Source organism: Leiobunum rupestre, chromosome 4 (assembly GCF_980474605.1).
Source record: "Leiobunum rupestre chromosome 4, qqLeiRupe1.1.hap1, whole genome shotgun sequence".
Classification (NCBI taxonomy): Eukaryota; Metazoa; Arthropoda; class Arachnida; order Opiliones; family Sclerosomatidae; genus Leiobunum; species Leiobunum rupestre.
In genome coordinates this window covers 51,801,625-51,822,023 of record NC_143387.1, presented here as the reverse complement: position 1 = coordinate 51,822,023, position 20,399 = coordinate 51,801,625, and the positions used below count along the sequence as shown (strand labels likewise).

General features: G+C 39.1%; 3 protein-coding genes across 3 annotated transcripts; all 3 read right to left on the bottom strand.

The window, feature by feature from the left end:
- Positions 1–11,287: 11,287 nt before the first annotated feature.
- Positions 11,288–12,754, bottom strand: LOC149948206 (uncharacterized). The gene is made up of 2 exons (XM_090171546.1): positions 11,898–12,754; positions 11,288–11,838 (listed from the first exon to the last, which is right to left on the bottom strand). Exons 1-2 carry the CDS (start codon positions 12,505–12,507, stop codon positions 11,573–11,575), a joined length of 876 nt encoding a protein of 291 aa, XP_090027672.1. The 5' UTR covers positions 12,508–12,754; the 3' UTR covers positions 11,288–11,572.
- Positions 12,755–12,907: 153 nt separating this feature from the next.
- Positions 12,908–14,898, bottom strand: LOC149948205 (uncharacterized). The gene is made up of 3 exons (XM_090171686.1): positions 14,422–14,898; positions 14,257–14,335; positions 12,908–13,461 (listed from the first exon to the last, which is right to left on the bottom strand). The coding sequence occupies exons 1-3, from the start codon at positions 14,611–14,613 to the stop codon at positions 13,199–13,201; spliced, it is 534 nt and encodes a 177-aa protein (XP_090027812.1). The 5' UTR covers positions 14,614–14,898; the 3' UTR covers positions 12,908–13,198.
- Positions 14,730–16,674, bottom strand: LOC149948204 (uncharacterized). Its single transcript, XM_090171036.1, has 2 exons — positions 15,316–16,674; positions 14,730–14,735 (listed from the first exon to the last, which is right to left on the bottom strand). The coding sequence occupies exons 1-2, from the start codon at positions 16,672–16,674 to the stop codon at positions 14,730–14,732; spliced, it is 1,365 nt and encodes a 454-aa protein (XP_090027162.1).
- Between the last annotated feature and the right edge of the window lie 3,725 nt (positions 16,675–20,399).

The window sequence follows — 20,399 nt, the reverse complement described above, 5'->3', positions numbered from 1 at the left end:
AATTTATCTGTTCCGGCGAGCTCTATCATCGACAAAGGTAAATTTATAAGATTAAAGATTATTAAATTAAGTTTAATTATTTTATATCCGCTTTTATTTTTAAGAAAAGTCTCATTAAAAAGATAAAATGAGTTATTTTTTTTCTCTTACAGACCACTTTATTTCATTTAATTTTTTTATATTTGTAAATTAGTTTTACTCAATTTATAAAACCTTCCTCTCATTGCCGGCCAATAAAATTTATATCCAAATATGGTGGTTTTAGCCTAGAATTCGATAATATTCTACAAATTTTAAAACCCAAGTTTCTCTGAAAGTTGCGTAGGGAAACTATAAAAAATATTAAATACACTAATTGTAACATTTACTAATAAACATTGTAAAATTATGGTTATCCACACCCTTTTTTCAAATGTTTCAAAATGGTCGTTTCCAACACTTAAACTAATTGTAACTGGTGTTTGAAATAACTTATGACTGTGAATTTTTTTCCACGTTCTAAATTCGCTACAATCTATCAACTGGCACCAACGAAAACCCTGCGTTCTTTCGGGGAAGGTAATTTCACCTTTAGAAATTTTTGGCGCTACGTTACTCTCCGCTATTTCCTTATTACACAAATGTAAATGTTATTTGTCACCATCCATTTATTAATTTTTGATAAAATTTGAGCTCTTTGAATCAATTCCTTTTCTCATTAATTGAGGAGCTAGCTACAGCACATGCGCGTTTACCCACTTCCTGCCGGAACTCAGAAAAAATTTGAGCTCTTTGAATCAATTCATTTTCTCATTAATTGAGGAGCTACAGCACATGCGCGTTTACCCACTTCCTGCCGGAACTCAGAAAAAATTTGAGCTCTTTGAATCAATTCATTTTCTCATTAATTGAGGAGCTACAGCACATGCGCGTTTACCCACTTCCTGCCGGAACTCAGAAAAAATTTGAGCTCTTTGAATCAATTCATTTTCTCATTAATTGAGGAGCTACAGCACATGCGCGTTTACCCACTTCCTGCCGGAACTCAGAAAAAATTTGAGCTCTTTGAATCAATTCCTTTTCTCATTAATCGAGGAGCTACAGCACATGCGCGTTTACCCACTTCCTGCCGGAACTCAGAAAAAATTTGAGCTCTTTGAATCAATTCATTTTCTCATTAATTGAGGAGCTACAGCACATGCGCGTTTACCCACTTCCTGCCGGAACTCAGAAAAAATTTGAGCTCTTTGAATCAATTCATTTTCTCATTAATTGAGGAGCTACAGCACATGCGCGTTTACCCACTTCCTGCCGGAACTCAGAAAAAATTTGAGCTCTTTGAATCAATTCATTTTCTCATTAATTGAGGAGCTACAGCACATGCGCGTTTACCCACTTCCTGCCGGAAATCAGAAAAAATTTGAGCTCTTTGAATCAATTCCTTTTCTCATTAATCGAGGAGCTACAGCACATGCGCGTTTACCCACTTCCTGCCGGAACTCAGAAAAAATTTGAGCTCTTTGAATCAATTCATTTTCTCATTAATTGAGGAGCTACAGCACATGCGCGTTTACCCACTTCCTGCCGGAACTCAGAAAACATTTGAGCTCTTTGAATCAATTCATTTTCTCATTAATTGAGGAGCTACAGCACATGCGCGTTTACCCACTTCCTGCCGGAACTCAGAAAAAATTTGAGCTCTTTGAATCAATTCCTTTTCTCATTAATCGAGGAGCTACAGCACATGCGCGTTTACCCACTTCCTGCCGGAACTCAGAAAAAATTTGAGCTCTTTGAATCAATTCATTTTCTCATTAATTGAGGAGCTACAGCACATGCGCGTTTACCCACTTCCTGCCGGAACTCAGAAAAAATTTGAGCTCTTTGAATCAATTCCTTTTCTCATTAATCGAGGAGCTACAGCACATGCGCGTTTACCCACTTCCTGCCGGAACTCAGAAAAAATTTGAGCTCTTTGAATCAATTCATTTTCTCATTAATTGAGGAGCTACAGCACATGCGCGTTTACCCACTTCCTGCCGGAACTCAGAAAACATTTGAGCTCTTTGAATCAATTCATTTTCTCATTAATTGAGGAGCTACAGCACATGCGCGTTTACCCACTTCCTGCCGGAACTCAGAAAAAATTTGAGCTCTTTGAATCAATTCCTTTTCTCATTAATCGAGGAGCTACAGCACATGCGCGTTTACCCACTTCCTGCCGGAACTCAGAAAAAATTTGAGCTCTTTGAATCAATTCATTTTCTCATTAATTGAGGAGCTACAGCACATGCGCGTTTACCCACTTCCTGCCGGAACTCAGAAAACATTTGAGCTCTTTGAATCAATTCATTTTCTCATTAATTGAGGAGCTACAGCACATGCGCGTTTACCCACTTCCTGCCGGAACTCAGAAAAAATTTGAGCTCTTTGAATCAATTCCTTTTCTCATTAATCGAGGAGCTACAGCACATGCGCGTTTACCCACTTCCTGCCGGAACTCAGAAAAAATTTGAGCTCTTTGAATCAATTCATTTTCTCATTAATTGAGGAGCTACAGCACATGCGCGTTTACCCACTTCCTGCCGGAACTCAGAAAAAATTTGAGCTCTTTGAATCAATTCCTTTTCTCATTAATCGAGGAGCTACAGCACATGCGCGTTTACCCACTTCCTGCCGGAACTCAGAAAAAATTTGAGCTCTTTGAATCAATTCATTTTCTCATTAATTGAGGAGCTACAGCACATGCGCGTTTACCCACTTCCTGCCGGAACTCAGAAAACATTTGAGCTCTTTGAATCAATTCATTTTCTCATTAATTGAGGAGCTACAGCACATGCGCGTTTACCCACTTCCTGCCGGAACTCAGAAAAAATTTGAGCTCTTTGAATCAATTCCTTTTCTCATTAATCGAGGAGCTACAGCACATGCGCGTTTACCCACTTCCTGCCGGAACTCAGAAAAAATTTGAGCTCTTTGAATCAATTCATTTTCTCATTAATTGAGGAGCTACAGCACATGCGCGTTTACCCACTTCCTGCCGGAACTCAGAAAAAATTTGAGCTCTTTGAATCAATTCATTTTCTCATTAATTGAGGAGCTACAGCACATGCGCGTTTACCCACTTCCTGCCGGAACTCAGAAAAAATTTGAGCTCTTTGAATCAATTCATTTTCTCATTAATTGAGGAGCTACAGCACATGCGCGTTTACCCACTTCCTGCCGGAACTCAGAAAAAATTTGAGCTCTTTGAATCAATTCCTTTTCTCATTAATTGAGGAGCTACAGCACATGCGCGTTTACCCACTTCCTGCCGGAACTCAGAAAAAATTTGAGCTCTTTGAATCAATTCATTTTCTCATTAATTGAGGAGCTACAGCACATGCGCGTTTACCCACTTCCTGCCGGAACTCAGAAAACATTTGAGCTCTTTGAATCAATTCATTTTCTCATTAATTGAGGAGCTACAGCACATGCGCGTTTACCCACTTCCTGCCGGAACTCAGAAAAAATTTGAGCTCTTTGAATCAATTCCTTTTCTCATTAATCGAGGAGCTACAGCACATGCGCGTTTACCCACTTCCTGCCGGAACTCAGAAAAAATTTGAGCTCTTTGAATCAATTCATTTTCTCATTAATTGAGGAGCTACAGCACATGCGCGTTTACCCACTTCCTGCCGGAACTCAGAAAAAATTTGAGCTCTTTGAATCAATTCATTTTCTCATTAATTGAGGAGCTACAGCACATGCGCGTTTACCCACTTCCTGCCGGAACTCAGAAAAAATTTGAGCTCTTTGAATCAATTCATTTTCTCATTAATTGAGGAGCTACAGCACATGCGCGTTTACCCACTTCCTGCCGGAACTCTGAAAAAATTTGAGCTCTTTGAATCAATTCCTTTTCTCATTAATCGAGGAGCTACAGCACATGCGCGTTTACCCACTTCCTGCCGGAACTCAGAAAAAATTAGCTCCATAGTTGTCATTGGTGATAAACTATAGATAGCGCGCTACGGAAACCAATCATGTGTGCACCTCGGTTTTTCACATTTGCGCAGATATAGTTTTGCATTTTCTGGCCGCTAGAGCACTATCAGAAATGGTTTTTGCGTTTTAGCTGTGCCGAAATATCCCTGCGCGTTAATTAACCCATGAACCGATGGAGGCCCCTTTTGTTTTGGAGGTCTCGTGCCGGAAGTAATAATCATAATAGTTATCAGCTAGGCTAACACCCAACGCACCACCTTACGCCCAATTAAGCTAGCGACTTTTAATGCCTTTAATTCAGGTGGCCGGGTTACAACGCGTAGGAGGGTGGTGACCATTGGTTGGCGACACTCTTGGTCTCCAGTCCCCGATCCTCCAGTCTCGACTGGAAGGTTGGGCCTCCAGTCTCTGGTCCTCCATTATCCTCTGGAAGGTCGGACCTCCAGTCTCCGGGTCCCCAATCTCCATCGCGACTAGAAGCCTCCAGTTTCCATAGAAATCCAAGGTCTATTACCGTTCACCTCTACACGTTTTTATAGAAAAGGGAAAATCCGTTAACCCCCAAAGAACCGTTCAGATTATGCAATTTTATTGGTGTAAAATCAGTGGTTCATATCCGATGAACGAATTAATGAGTCACCCTACGTTTTTCACACCATTCCACTAAACAATGTGTTTATATTTAATTTTTGTGGGTAACAATAGTTGAAATTATCTGTATTTTGTTATTATCGTCGACTCTTCTGGCTGTTTACTGTATGAAATTATTTATGTCTGCTGTTTGGACGATAGCAATATTAGATAGTAAGCGGCCGACGGGTCAAAGGTTTCTAAGTTCCCGCGTCAGTTACGGAATATCTAAATTTCATTGGCCGAATTTCAAATATTTGTATATCTCAAACATATTGTACACGCAAATTCGGTCACCTACCCGAAAATAATGCCTTGTTGTTTACCCAAAATGTGTACCAAAGTTTGCTGTTCACAATGCGTAATTCACTGCCAATTAGTTAGACAAATACGGTGGCCAAACTAACTGCTCTTTGAAAGTTGTAGGGCTGTGGGATTAGTGGTTTTAGGCAATCGAGTCGGTTATCGAGTGTCAATTTTTTTTCATCGAGTATTTGAGTAGAGTAATCTAGCACTTGATTAGGCGGAAACTTTCTGTTATTCGAGTCGAGTAACTAAACAAAAACCTCGAGTAATAATTTTTACGAGTCGGGTTATCGAGTACTTGATTAGGAGCTGGTTTTATTCAAGAAATTATTAAATTAAATTTAAAAGGAGTATAAAGTAACTTTCAATGCTGAAAATTATTCTTTTAATTTAAATGAACCACAGTTTCCACAACTTTGTAGGTACCGTTTATTGCCCCCCTCCCCCCAAATAAAAGTGGTAAAAACCCCTCTTTGAACTATGAAGCAACGAGGATAGAAAAAAACAAATACTCGACGAGCTTAGAGAGCAGCTCAAAAAAAGGCCGAGTATTCGCACAGCCCTAATAGCCTGAACGCCCCCTTATGCGGGCAATCGCTTCGTTACAAATCCGTCAATCGCAAAGTTCTCTGTTTCGAATGTTCCTTTGGTAGTAATTAAGGTTTATTTTTAATGTGTTATTTTCCGTGGGACATCCGACCTGCTGAGACTCGTTGTTTCAATGCAATATCATTACCTTCACATAGGTGGGTTTCTGCCATCTTTTCAATGAAAAAAAGATTGCATTTTTGAACAAACTGGTTTTCACTTATCGGCTATCTTATTCCCATCTCTTCCCTATCCAATAAAGGCAGCGTTACCACGTTACTCTTTTCTCCGCCGACTTTCGCCAGAGGTTTTGTTTTATGACTACGCATCACATCTCAAATTTATCGCATTACTCCGACTAAAAACGTAAAATGTTACTTGAGGAATATTTACTTATAAAAAAACAAAATATTCACAGTATGTGGTCTATTTTTGCTTGTTCCGGGATTTCGGAGTAGGGTGAGAGGAGTAAGGCTATGACGTCATTTTACTCTGATTCTGTGGTGGCGAATAGTTCGAGTCGGAGTAAAAACGTTATTCCAAAATGGCTGCCTGTGGCCTTTTTAGCGGATAAATTCCGGCTAGCAGACGACAAAATCTGATTTACTCCTTTACACCTCCTTTTCAGAAGGAGTAAAAAGAGTAGCCCAAATACTCCGGGACAAGCGAATAGTTTGTGGGGCGGAGTAATTATCATCCCCGGAACAGGCGAATAAAACGTTTTAAGGTAAAAAAGGGTACACTTTTAGTCCGAGAAGAGGCGAAAAGAAACCACCTATGTAAATGTTTTAGAGTGTCACGATATAAAATATTTATCATCGCGCAATTTAAATTAATAGATTCAAAATTGTGTTCCTAGTTTTTGGCGCTGCACCATTCCTATAAAAATTGAATAATGATATTGGGAATCTATAATTTACTCAAATAAATAACTTATTACGGAAACTGGTGTCAATGTTTTTTCGTTCCAGATTTACGGATAATTTTGGAGTAATTGGCCTACTGGACTATCTTCATGGCACTGATGTTCATTTTAGGCAGCGGAAGAACATTTAGAAGGGAAGTTTGACGTTTTCATTCAAGAGATCCGAACTATTTCCTGGTAAAAAGAAGTCTTAAATTTGGTGTATTCAGAGTAAGAGAGATAGCAAGTAGTGGAAATGGGGCGCGCTCAACGTGAAAGCCGTATTTCTATAACAGACAAGCGCTTTTTCTGATGTGCCACGAGATGCCCACTGTCACGGAAATTGTAAACAATTTCTAGTTTTATAAATTAAACTTTGGAGGCTCATTTAAAACTTTTGTAAAATAAGGTTGATTATTCTTTAACTATATTAAATTTAATGAGTTATGTAAAAGGGAATGGACTATCAAATTTCACGTTTCGTAATAGTTTCGTTAGGCAATTTGCCGAAAGCCACCACCAAAGCGCTGGCGTCAGACGTTGCTCTACGCCAACTTAACTCCCTATTGAAAGTGCTGTCCCTGTTTTTTGGTTTAAACTATAATTCAGGTTTTACCGCGTGCTGTATATCTTTCTATTCCAAGACTAATCAGCGGGACTGGTTTGAGTAGGCAAAAAGAATCGGCTCAGGCCGTCAGATTAGCTAACTCAAATCATAATAAAGAATCGTTCTAAGATCGAAAACGTATGTATAGCTGTCACAGCCTGTCAGTGATATCAAAGATAGTAAAGATTTCATACCCTAGAAGGGCCTAGATTCGAATTAAAGGGGCTCCAAAGTTCGGTGGCAAAAAAAAAGAAAATTGAGCATGCTTTTCATCCCCCCAAACCCCTCACTCGGCCTTGGCAGAGGCGGGCAGAGTCAACCGTAAAATTCGCACTTTACTGACTTTACACACATTTTGCCACCGAACTTTGGAGCCCCTTTAAGAGAGCTTTCCGATAGTCTTAGTCAATAATTCAAAAATCAAAAACGCCGCCAATCTGTTTAGTAAAATAGTTATGTCGGCCATTTTCGGTATGGAGATATAGGCCGGAAGGCAGGCAAGGCTGCCAGATTTCGATAGATCGAAAACAGCCAACTCTCTCAAATGTTTTCGTTTTCAAAACGAAAATTTTGCGGCGTAGCTATCGACCAATCGACTAAGACTATTGACAGTTTTGTAACGAAGCGTTTACCGACTTCTGGCACTTGACCTCCGAAAAATCGGCCTTCATCGGTTGCTGTAGGTCGCTGTCTATTGGCGTTTTCCATTGGGACTGCTCCGAGCGTGATCCGGATTTGCCTTCTACGTCATCGCTCTACCACGGAGAACTCCGCTAGGTGCTCGGAGGACTAGACTTCCAGCCCTCCCAATGGAATACGAATTTTTCTCGGAGTCACTTTGCTTAAAAATTGCTCTTTTTTGGTTGCCCCGTCCCTCGAGTTGGGGCAGCTCGGATCAATCCGCGAGGGAGCAACAGTGCCAATGGAAGACGTGCCTCCTTTTTGGAGTTGCCCTTTTTGTCCCAATGGAACACGTTTTATATTTAGGAGCGCTCCAGGAGCGCTCAGAGGACTCCAATGGAAAACGCCATATAGCTGGTAACTATGGAGCTTAATTTTTCAGACTTCCGACAGGATATGGGTAAACGCTATTGACCACACTCAAAGCATTGAATTCGAAACTAGGGTACGAGGTACACGCACTTGCTAAATGGAAACCTAATTTTCCTCCGTATTCCCTTAACTATTTAATAAATGATGACACAAATCATCCGTGATACTTACCTGTCATTGCCCAAAGTCCGAATGCTGAAGGTATAAGTTTACCTTAATAGACGATTCAATAAAACATCTTCAAGGAAATTGCCAAGAAGTAATATTTCTGAGAGCCAGGACCTCCAAGTTACTGTTTATATAGTGCTTGTTGAAATAATGGAAACTTTTCATCTGTTTATAGAACATCGTGTTTTTACTAAGTCTTAATATGTAAAATAGAACTACCTGGTTAAAAGGAAACACTTGTTGCTAGCTTAGCACGCCGCCAGCGAAAATCTTCGCCGTAAACCGCATTCTAATTGTATAGATATATAGTTTCCTGGTATTACAGTTTTACTTTTTAGGCTATAGCGGCTTTTATAATATGTTTAAAACACAGCTATGAGCATTTTTGTTTACCAGTTACTCGCGCTCGCTCCTCTCTTTTGAGCAGCACAATTTTCACTATTTTCTTTTCGCTCTTTTTGAGCATCGTAAACCAAAATTGGAAATTAACCCTTTAGCTAAACTCAGAAAAATTTGAAAATGACTCCAATCTCCAAAATTGATATTATAAATTAACTATTTTCTGCTTTTAATTACCCTTCTTATTACCTTTACTTTACTAATAATTACATTCTCAAATCACCCTATTACCCTAATTGTGGCATTAATTTTAATTACAATTAGTCGCTCCTATCATTTTCAATTTGAACTCTTTAAAAAAATATTTTACCGCTCTATTTCGCTCAAAATGGTAAGAGTGCAGCCAACACTTTTATGCTTGAAATAAATGTTTAATTTAAAATTTATTGAAACATTTTTGGGTCTTTTAAAATATTTAAAGTCCATTTTAATTGTTACAGACGAGTCAAGAGAAGAATATTTCACAAGTATTTTTCTAAAATTGGCCAGCCAATTATTGAGTCAACTTCATGGCCGTTTAACACGACAACGCAACATTTCGAAAAGATTTCCAACGTACTCAAAAATGGAAATGAAGATCCAATTGCAAATACTACAGCAATATTTCCATCATTTGTACTAATTGCATGGTCGAAATCCGGCATGGTCGAAATCCGGCAGTGTCGAAATCCGGCAGTGTCGAACGCCGAATTCCAGTGATTTATTCTAACATTTATACCTCATTAAAAAATATTTTCAACGCTTTCGGTAACAACACGTCATTGAAAGGTCTTCTTTGACCTATCACACAGTCGCCATTAAACGGACAGTCGATACTTTTTATAAAGTAGAGACGTTAACGTATTTTTCTTTAAATAAATTGTTATTTTGTAGAATTTTACCTTTAAAGTTTTATCTGAGTATCCTAATTTAACCATAGTCTCTTCTCATTGGTTGTTTTGGACGGAGATACGCGATTTGCTGAAGCAGCAAAATTAAACTCGCTCTTTCAACCGATAAAACTGCCCAAATCATCAAACATTTCAATTTTAATTTTTTACTTTATAGTAGAAGCACCCAACGAAACTAGCCAAATTGCGCTGCAATTTGCTAATTTCAGTCACATTTACCACCATCTATCGGTTTCAAAAATTTACCACTGAATAAGGCAGCGCGTTCTTAAAATTAATGTCGACATTATTGAAACTGGCGAATTATAGCCACGGTGTACATTTTATATTGGCCCATTTTCTGTGAAAAATTAGATGCAGAACAAGTAAAAAGTATATCCATCTTTTGTTCCAGAACAAGCGAAAAGTATCCTACAATTTAGACCAATCAAACGGTTTTCTTTCCTCTTTACACCGATTGCATTTACTACCGAGACGGTGTAAAAAATGTAACATACCAAATACATCGACCTTTTACAAATAGTTTACGGTGTAGCAGCGTAGCCAGAAGGGCACAGAGGGTTTATGCCCCCCCCCCCCGCCCAGAAACGTACGGTTTTGTTTATCAATCAGGCCTCCCCGCCCGAACCAAAATCGTGGCTACGCTACTGCGCTGTAGTGTAGTTAGTGTCAATTTGGGTAGCGAATTATTTGGAAAAGCGTAACATGTGTAAACTTTTTATACGGCCGGTGTCGCTTACGTAACAGCATAGACGAAGAACGGGTAAACCCGTTCTTCGTCTATGGTAACAGGCTCCATTTGCACAGTGCTGCCAATATTATTTCTAGTATTTCTGTCACCCCCAAATGGTTGTAATATCGACCGCTCCCTCATCTGGATTTAAGTGGATTATGAAATTTTTTTGGCTGTTTACACTGTGGTTGGTTGCGGTCCTTGCGGAAGTAATCTCTGAAATTGTTAGTCTTCATTGGTGGGGTGGCGGAGTGAATAGCACTTTCGCCTCGCCGCAAGAGGAGCCGGGTTCGATCCCACTGCTTGTGGCACTGTGTGAAAACTCGGAACTATTCCTACTGCATAAAGTTTCCACTTTAAAAAAGTCCGAAGGTGTTAACGGTAACAGTGAGTGTAGGCTGTAGGGAACTGTTGGCTCGTGTGGCACGAAGAGCTTACTACCTCCACCCTCCTACTCAATTTAACCCGGCCACTTGGGATAAAGGCAATAAAAGGCACTAGATGATTTGGTGCCTTGGATATTAGCCTGGAGCTGAACCATAATTACTAATCAGCTGAGCTGATTAGTAATTATATCCTTGTTTGAATTTCGCGCGCTACGATGCGAGAAGATAACTAATCTTTACTATAATTTTACCATTAAGAATCCATACAATTTCAGATTATCATTTTTTTACTTACTTTCCCAATTATAACTTTCTCCTGTACTTCACAGCAAGACTACATAAAAGCTTGTTCTAGTTTCGGCGTGTGTAACTGAATAGATTAAATAAATATATGGTTTACCGCTATTTGGATATAATTACCATGAATGTATTCATTTCTATCCTATTGGCTTAGGTGGTACCTTGGTAATGACATAATTTGATATTCATGCTTGAAAGAAATGCATTCATAATTTGATCTAATCCTTTGATGTGTCAAAATTGCCAAATCTGTTATGACCGATCTTAAGTTGAACACTATTTAAATTAAGTCTATATTTCCTGTACACCAATAAAAACTTATTTATAATATATAGCAGGTTTCAATTTACTCCCCAATTTTTATGAATTATCTTCAACCTTCAAAATTCAGGCTTCGTCATGACACACTTCATTCCTCCACTTTAATAAATTTTATCATTATCATGTATGAATTATTACACTTCCTACAAATTTAGAGTGGGGGATGAAGGGATACCTTTTTATTAAATATCATCAGTACCACAAGTTTAATGCCAATATCGGTCACACAACGAATATTTTTAAAAAACAAATTTACACAAATGGCAATTTCTCACAAATGGAAGAGTATGGTAAAGTAAAATAAAATGACATGAAGGATTATTATGGTCTTTGTAACTGGGGTATTTGTAATGGAGTAAGAGAGAGCGGTATGGCTATGGAGACTGGGACTTGAGCGTTATTCTTTCCCCTAGAATGATCAGTTTTTGAACTAGTAGGGCCCAAGTGATTGTTTGGATCTTGGAGACTGTTTCCACTTCCTTGAAAAGAGTAAACCGACTCGTTTTTGTGACTTTTTAAGTGTCTTTCTAAATGTGCCTTTTGTCGGAAGCCTTTTCCGCACATTTGGCAGGGATATGGTTTCTCCCCTAAAAAAGATATGATTTTAACTAACGTAGCCAAATCTGAGAAACAAAAGCAAGACAACCTGAATGAATTCGAAGGTGTTTCTTGAGCGTATCGCTGCTGCCAAAACGTTTAGCGCAAATGTGGCAGGCGTATGGTTTTTCGTTAGTGTGCACTCGAAGGTGTGTTTTGAGACGGCTACTTAAACCAAAGCCTTTGCTGCAAACGTAACAAACATATGGCTTTTCCCTGGTATGAATTAATTGGTGAGACTTGAGGTGAGTCTTCTGCCGGAAGCTCTTGTTGCATATATTGCAAATGAATGCCTTTTCTCCGTCGTGAATCATTCTGTGAAGCTTATAACTAGTTTGCCCGCGGAAGTTTTTGCCACAAGTCTCGCAAGAAAAGGGGCGCTCGTCTTTGTGAATTCGTACGTGAGTTTTAAGGTGAGCTTCTTGACGAAAGGTTTTACTGCATAAATCGCATTGGAAAGGCCTGTTTTGATCTTTTTCATCAAAGTGATGCCTATGATGATCTCCGTTTTTTTTCTTCCAAAGTTTACAGCAAGGACAAGCTTTTTCTATAACTCGAACGGTGTGTAGGTGCTCAGATATTTGCCCATTAGGAACTAGACCCAAATTGCTTTTACTTAGAATACCACTCAGAAATAAATCCTTAGTGTTGGACGACATTAATTTGTCCTAAGCCACGGTCTCTTCTAGGGAGCGTCTTAGGAGAGAGAGTCAGGCCTAAGTTTGAAAACATTCAACCTAGGCCTAAAAACACCGATATTTAACAAGAATTACCATTCGTATCAGTCATTCATACAGAACTTTTAAATTATACTCTAAACTAAGCGTTTAATTTGCATTTTACGACACCGAATTAAGCCTAAAGACCTTGGCACTTGGACATTTTTCATTGTAGAGGGCTAGAGGAAATTTTAGTATTTTTCCTACCAAAAACAGTGGTGTCAATTTTGAAAATGAAAATTTCCTTATGTTAAAAATTGACACGAAATTATTCTATTACCTGAACTTAAAACTTGAGCCATAAAAAAAATCTTTTTAGGATTTAATATACAACACATTTATTCACTAAAACTCACGTAATACATAGTACAATCATATTTGATACAAATTGGCGTTAAACAATATATTTTTGAATAAATTGTTTAGCTAGCCTAAAAAAACAGCTAGTTAATGGAGAGAACACCCTAATCCACATTTTGATATCCTTAAAATTTTGTAATACCATTTCATAGATTTTATAATCATTGTTGGGCAAGAGTCAATGAATGACATAACTGTCCATTAGTTAAATGTTTAAGTCCGAAGTGCGCAATGAAACTGTTTTATTAAAGACACAATCAATATCAATGGCTTAAGGTCTTTGTAAATGAGGTATAGGAATATGCAATGTGGTCTGCGAATGTAAGGTATTCCCTGACACTGAGGCTATCATGTGATTATTATGTTTTCCACGATAATGTTCGGATTTGGAAGAGGTTGGCATTTGCTGGTTGAGACCCTGTATTTGCTGTACTGAGTATACAGGCTCTTTATTGTGACTTTTTAAATGTCGTTCAACATGTGCCTTTTGACGGAAACACTTGCCACAAACTTCACAAGGAAACGGTTTTTCCCCTGTAAAGAGAAATGATTTCAACTAACATACATATTAGGACACTATTTCTTAGTTAAAAATTTAACTAAAATCTACTTTTGTACCAGAAAAATATTAACAGCAATTATTTGTATTTGCCTGGTGACAGTCATTTTGGGTATCAAAACCACCATGCAATTTAATTAAATTATATTTTAATTGAGCGGAGAAAGTACATTCTCACAAAAGACTTCATTGGCAAAATTACTGTTTTCCCTGTTTAATTTTTAACTCCCATGATCATGCATTTGAAATTGAAATAGTGAAAAAAATTGGGTTTCTGAAGGTGACTTTAGTGTTTACATTTTCATTTGAAGAAAGTGCATGCCTTTCAAATTAAACTATTATGTACAGTTTTTAACATGCATAGCGCTAAATAAAATAATTATTATTAATTATCTTCTTCAGCTGGAAGATTATATAAATAATTAAAATACGGAATGTTTACCAAAAGGTAAACATTCCGTATTTTAATTTATACTCTGAATATTATACAAAATGTGACACAAGCTTGACAGAAATGAGTTTGTAGTAGTTTTAAAATATTGCACTTTGAACTATTTACACAAAAAGAAAACATTTGAAAATGATTAATTTTTTTTGTACATTAACATTCAAAGTTCTAGTATTTTACTTAATCACTCTGTATAATATTTTAATATTTTGTTCATTTTTTTTGTTTACAAGGCATGGCCTGCTCAAGTTTGTGTCAGTTTGAACTTTTTTTTTTAAATTTAATTTAAGTATCTAAGTCTGAGAAACAAAAGCAAAACCACCTGAATGAATTCGGAGGTGCTTTTTTAGAGTATCACTGCTGCTGAAACGTTTAGCACAAACGTGACAAGGGTATGGTTTCTGAAAATAGGTCCATTCAATTTCAAGGGGTTTTCAATTTTTTTTCATGAGTGGCTCCTGGGGGCCAGCTAAATCATGATTTTTACCTCGTTAGTGTGCACTTGTAAATGTTTCTTAAGATGTGCTTCTTGTCGGAAAGACTTATTGCATACTTCGCAATTAAATGGCCGATTGGGATCTTTTTCGCCATAATGTCTATGCGGCTCCCCTGTTTTGCTATTTTTCCTCCAAAGTTTGCAACAAGGGCATGGTTTATCCGGAACTCGCAGAGCTAACATGACACCTGGTAGGCCTAAAGCAAAAGGTGAAGGGAATAGTTTCCAAAAGCGATCCTCTGGTGAAATGGATACACTTTGCTGTAGGCCTTGGCTTTCTGAGATTAGTTTTTCCAGTTTCAGGCCTAAGTTCCAAATTTTTAACTTAGGCCTTATTAGATTCTCTAAATTTCTATACTTAACATTGACTACTTTATAAAATAACTTTTAAAACATTTTTGCAGACGAAACTAAAGTAATACCAGCAAAATTCCGACTCTCGAGTGAAGAGTCTCAAGCATAGAGATAGAAAAGAAATAGAGGGAAGATTACCGCGTTAAGGCACCCCTGTTTTTGACCGGTAAATTTCATCCCCCCCCCCACGCATGTATGAAAGCGGAGATGAGCAGAATTTGCATGCCATCTATCCTTCCTTTGTTTACATCAAATGACAGTTGATTTTCTAATCTTATCTTACTATTTTTTAACCTTAAGTGTATATATATTCGCTTACAGCGTTTATTATTACCGTCACTCCTAATATGTCGTTCATCTTGTAAAGTACTCATTCTTAATAAACGTTTGTTTTTTTTAAAATCACTACGTTATGATTTTCTTACTAGTTTCATTAGTTAGTTAGTGTAGGGTAGCTCTGCTGATTAACATTGGATTTAAAACTCCAATAGGTTATGGGCCCAGCACGCTCCCACTGCGCCACTCTGCTACATGCCGTTTATCCTGATGACCCATGCGTTCATGCCAGACTTGGAGATCTGCTTTCCGGTCATTTCTCGGATCTGCTGCGATGTGAGCGGAGCATGATGGCTGCATGACTTTGATATCCAGACGATACAGACTCTCGACCTTGCCAGGTACACAAAGGTTCCTTTTGCCTCCGACAACTTCATAGAGACCGCAAGAATTTGCTGTGACCTTGAACTCCAGATTCTTGTTTCTCTTCATTGCGCTTTTCAGCGAGAAAACATTGCAGGCAAAGTCATGGATGTGCCAGACATTGTGGACTACCTCTTGATAGAGTTTCTTTCCGATCCGGAACTGAATCCTTATGTCTCCTTCACCATCCGCTGTCATCTGCGTCTTGTTTCCAATCTGAAGAGTTGCTGGAGTAGCGAACTTGCGGAAGTTTAGGAACTTTGTGGCGTCGTTCGTGATATGCTGTGTAGCACCCGAATCAAAGTACCATGCTGCTTCAGACGATGAGCAAGCAACGAGACCATTTGCTGCGATCAGACCCCCGATGCTGGTGCGATTACTTTCGTCAACGCTCGTCCTTCTAGGAGTTTTCCTTTGTCCTCGACAGTCTTCCGCTATGTGACCAAACTTTCGGCAATTGGTACATTTTGGCTTACGTCTTACGGTTTTCTTCTCATTTGAGGTGCCAGAGTAACTTCCGTTACTGCGTTTTACCATAAGACCAGAGGAATCTCCAAACGCGTCGCCCTCTCGAGTTGCACGGCCGATTAACAGACGTTCTAATTCTGCGACAGTCTGTTTCTCTGTAGGCATCGTATCCCAAAGCATACCAAATTCTCGGTATTCGTCCTGCGGTAGGGACTCGAAAATACATGCAATAAGGATGCAATCGTCGAACGTTACGTCCTTTTCTGTCTTTGCCGTTGACAAGATATCTGTCCAGAGAGAACACATCTGGGCAATGTGGGTGGCCATATCGACGTCCGGTGACTTCGTAGTTCGCATGAGCTGCGCCAGAAGCTTTCGGAGACGATTTGAAGACTTCTGCTCGAAAATTTCAAGTAGTTTGTCCCACATTTCCTTTGGTGTCTCGCAATTGGTAATCATGTTTTGGACCTTCTTGGATAAGGTTGACCAGAGGATACCACGGACCGTGCTGAACGCCACTCGGTACTTCTTCTTGTTTGAAGTGTATTCGGACTTCTCTGCTGCTGTTGCTCCAGGTACCGGTTCCGTAGGTTCAATCCATTCGCCAGTAAGAATCTCGTATACGTCTCGAACGGTGAGGATGTCGACTAATTGTCTTTTCCAACTCCTCCAATTCTCCGGACCTGATAGTTTCTCGACGTCTTGACGAAAAAGACTATCCATGGTTACTAACGGGAACTGTTGACAGGATACGGATTACGGTGATGGTAACTGAAACCGGGATACAGCAGACTAGATCATCAGCATAGTAGTGGCGCAGTGGGAGCGTGCTGGGCCCATAACCTATTGGAGTTTTAAATCCAATGTTAATCAGCAAAGCTACACTACACCAACTAACTAATGAAACTAGTGAGAAATCATAACGTAGTGATTTAAAAAAAACAAACGTTTATTAAGAATGAGTACTTTACAAGATGAACGACATATTAGGAGTGACGGTAATAATAAACGCTGTAAGCGAATATATATACACTTAAGGTTAAAAAATAGTAAGATAAGATTAGTGATTAAAAATATATCTTATTTACAATAAACATTTTTTAACCTATTAAAAAACTAAACGAGAAAAGCCGATAACGTTTTTTTATCTTCAACACATAATGTATTTCATTTCACCGCGCATCGATGGCACCACGGTGACCCCCTAGCATATGAATTATTAAACTGGTCCTTCTGACCAGTGACCCCCTAGCTTATGAATTATTATTTGGTCTCATATAAAATGTTCTAATGCCATTTATAAGCCTAAAAAAACCTATATTACATGTTTCGAAGTTAGATTATGTTGGTAACATTAACTTTACACGTATTCAAAATAGTTAACTTTATTTTATGAGTACCACAAGAATAGTACAATATAGTACTATCTCACCTAAGACTTCTACCATAGCCTAGAAGACCCTCGTAATTTACCGTATTATCTCTCTTTCTCTAGGCCCCGTAACTCCAGAGTCCCCGGTCCGTTACCGCGTAGCCTACCGTACTTGGGGGAAAGCGAGACTAGAGGATTGAGGGTTTGAGGCCGGAGGGGGGTTAGACAGTTCCACTCGTTTGAGGGATGTAGTAGTAAGCGGAGTCGCTGTACATAGAAATCCAGTGAATAGGGAAATCAAAATTGATATAAACCTTGAATTAAAAGGTCATCTCCTATTATTTGGAATTATGAAACTGGTCACCTTCTGTTTTTTTGTTATTATTTCGAATTAATAAACTGGATACGGTGACCAGTGACCCCCCAAATTTTTAATAAATAAACTGGTCTGAGCAATTAATTAACTGGTCTTTGACCACCTGACCACCGTTATTTCCAAGGCTGCTCATGGCTTCCTACATTTGATGTAAACAAAGGAAGGATAGATGGCGTTGCAAATTCTGCCTATCTCCGCTTTCATACATGTGTGGGGGGGGATGAATTTTGCCGGTCAAAAACAGGGGTGCCTTAACGGCGTAATCTTCCCTCTACTTCTTTTCTATCTCTATGACAATAGCCGAATAATTTTGTCAAATTGGTCTGCTCGCCGTAGTTTACGGCCAATTCCGAGTTATACTTTTACTGGACAGGTATTTAACTTAAAACGTTCCGACGTAGCGGGCCCTCAGGCATGCTTTCCCATTACACGAATTTTGTGACACGATTAATATGCGTTGACGAATTCTTCACGAAAATTCAAACGGAAAGTGTAAACTAATCTTACCAGCAATATTAAGTTAAGAGGAACCACCTATGGACTGCATTGCAAACAGTGATAAAAAACGCAATTAAGTAGAATAGTTCATTATCAAAAAAGATAAAAAAGCTAAACCCTAAACAAATTTGAAGAAATTTAAAAACTTACAAATAGCTCAAGGCTTCGAGCTTAGGAAATATAGCGCCATCTGCCTTAACATCCATAAACTAAATTGTCGATCAAAGAATTCCGCAAAAGCTGTGGTAAGAAACATCATTTTGCCCTCTGCGAAAGAAACCTAGATCAATCCAAGACCAATGGAGAATTCATGGAGATGACTAAATCCAACGAAACTACGGAGATCACTCCACACTGAAAAACTGCATCGGAAACAACGGCTAACAAAGTCATACTACTACAAACTGCAAGAGCGAAGGTTCACGGCACTAACGGCGTCTTTCGAAAAGTATGATGTTTAATTGACGGTGGAGCACGGCGTACGTTCGTGAAAGAAGATATATAATTGAAATTGCCCGTGGTCGGAGAAGAGACATTGAATATCTTCAATTTCAGAAATTCAATTTCACAGCAGGTTAATCGTCGAAGGGTGAAGGTCATCATGGAAAATCTACGTGATTTGCCCCGAAGTATCGAAGCCCTGGAGACACCGTACATTTTCAGCGCCGTCATATCAATACCAGAAACAATTAAGGAACATTGGCGGAACTGAGATCAAGTTGACGAATTGGATGGTGAAGATTTTGAGCTTGGAGCCTCGGAGACTCTATTCGGATGGTCCCTTTAAAGACCGACTATCGCTTCATTGTAGACAGTCTCGGTAAATTCCGTAGCAGCTATGACGGTTGGCGCCGTAGAAAGAAAAGCCACGCCTCTCAAATCAGATACAAGAACTTGATTCATTGGGGATACGTGATGACGGAGTAGCCGATAATAGTGACGTGAGTACGCTTGAGAACTTAAAAACTCTATAACCTTTAATGGTGAAAGGTCCGGCTACCTTAGAATGAACATCGAGATAACCTTAGAAGCAATGACAACGTTGCCAAGAAATGAATGGAAAATCTTATGAAGCGACCAATTTCTATTCGGACAATACGAAACCGTAATACGAGAACCAGAACGGCATTATCGAGAAGATAAAAAACGAAGTATTCAAATCAAATAATCCAACGTATTATTTACCTCATCAAGAATGTATTGAAGTTACTAAGAATATTGGACTACAGGGTTCTGATTTCCATCCTCGCAGCCTTTGTAGCTTAAATTCGTCTGCTTTCCCATTCAAGTTTGCTATATGGTATGACCTTGAATGCCTCTTAAATGCAGACGAACTTTCTCCACAAAAGCTGCGAGGATGGTACCACGGGTTAATGCTATGCTGAAATATTCTTAGTAACTTCAATACATTCTTGACCTCATCAACAACATTCCTGATCGTTTACGACGGGCAATCGCATGAAGCTGGATTATTGTCTCTGAATCAATGCTTATTTTCCGGACCGAATCTTAATCCAGACCTGCTAATCGTGCTCGTACGATTTCGAAAATTCATGATAGCCTTCACGGCTGATATTGAAAAGGCGTTCTTCATGATTTCCTTGGCACTCAACGACAGAGATGCAGTCAGATTCCTGTGGTTCGACAATCCATGGGATACGAAGATAAAGACGTACCGACTTGCTCGCGTTCCGTTTGGGGTAACGTCGAGTCCTTTTCTGTTGTCAGCAACAAGTTGCGCCAATCGTCTGCCAATCTCGGTCAATCTATCAAAGACAGTCTGTATGTCTCAGGAGAATCTAAGGTGGAGTCTGGATATAGTTATAAGATTTCTATGGTCGGCAAACGAGACAGGACTGTACTGCCGAGTTTAAGTATTAGAGTATCCGGTATTTTTTACCTTTAGGAATCACCACGTATTGGCATTTAAGGGGTTGGAAATTGAGACCCAGGTTACGATATATGCCGAGATGTTATTAAAGGCAAGTTGAATATCAGCATATATGGCTAACAGGGAGACGCCGACAGTCCAGGCTGCGATGCCGTCTGCGAGTTATCCTTGTTCTATCCCCCTGGGGCACAGCCCTGGGATCTCGTCCATCATATCACTGAATAAGATAGGACTGATGGAGCTACCAGGAGGTACACCTCTCGTGATCGGGAAAGGTGCAGAAGAAGCACCATTGATCCTGACATGAGCGG

Bases quoted from the DNA above. Each gene is read 5' to 3' on its own strand.
- LOC149948206 (XM_090171546.1), bottom strand. From the start codon at position 12,507: ATGTCGTCCAACACTAAGGATTTATTTCTGAGTGGTATTCTAAGTAAA. The intron at 11,839-11,897 runs GTTGTCTTGCTT...TATCTTTTTTAG, and splicing joins ACACCTTCGAATTCATTCAG to GGGAGAAACCATATCCCTGC.
- LOC149948205 (XM_090171686.1), bottom strand. From the start codon at position 14,613: ATGTTAGCTCTGCGAGTTCCGGATAAACCATGCCCTTGTTGCAAACTT. The intron at 14,336-14,421 runs GTAAAAATCATG...ACCTATTTTCAG, and splicing joins TACAAGTGCACACTAACGAG to AAACCATACCCTTGTCACGT. The intron at 13,462-14,256 runs GTGGTTTTGCTT...TTCTCTTTACAG, and splicing joins GCACCTCCGAATTCATTCAG to GGGAAAAACCGTTTCCTTGT.
- LOC149948204 (XM_090171036.1), bottom strand. From the start codon at position 16,674: ATGGATAGTCTTTTTCGTCAAGACGTCGAGAAACTATCAGGTCCGGAG.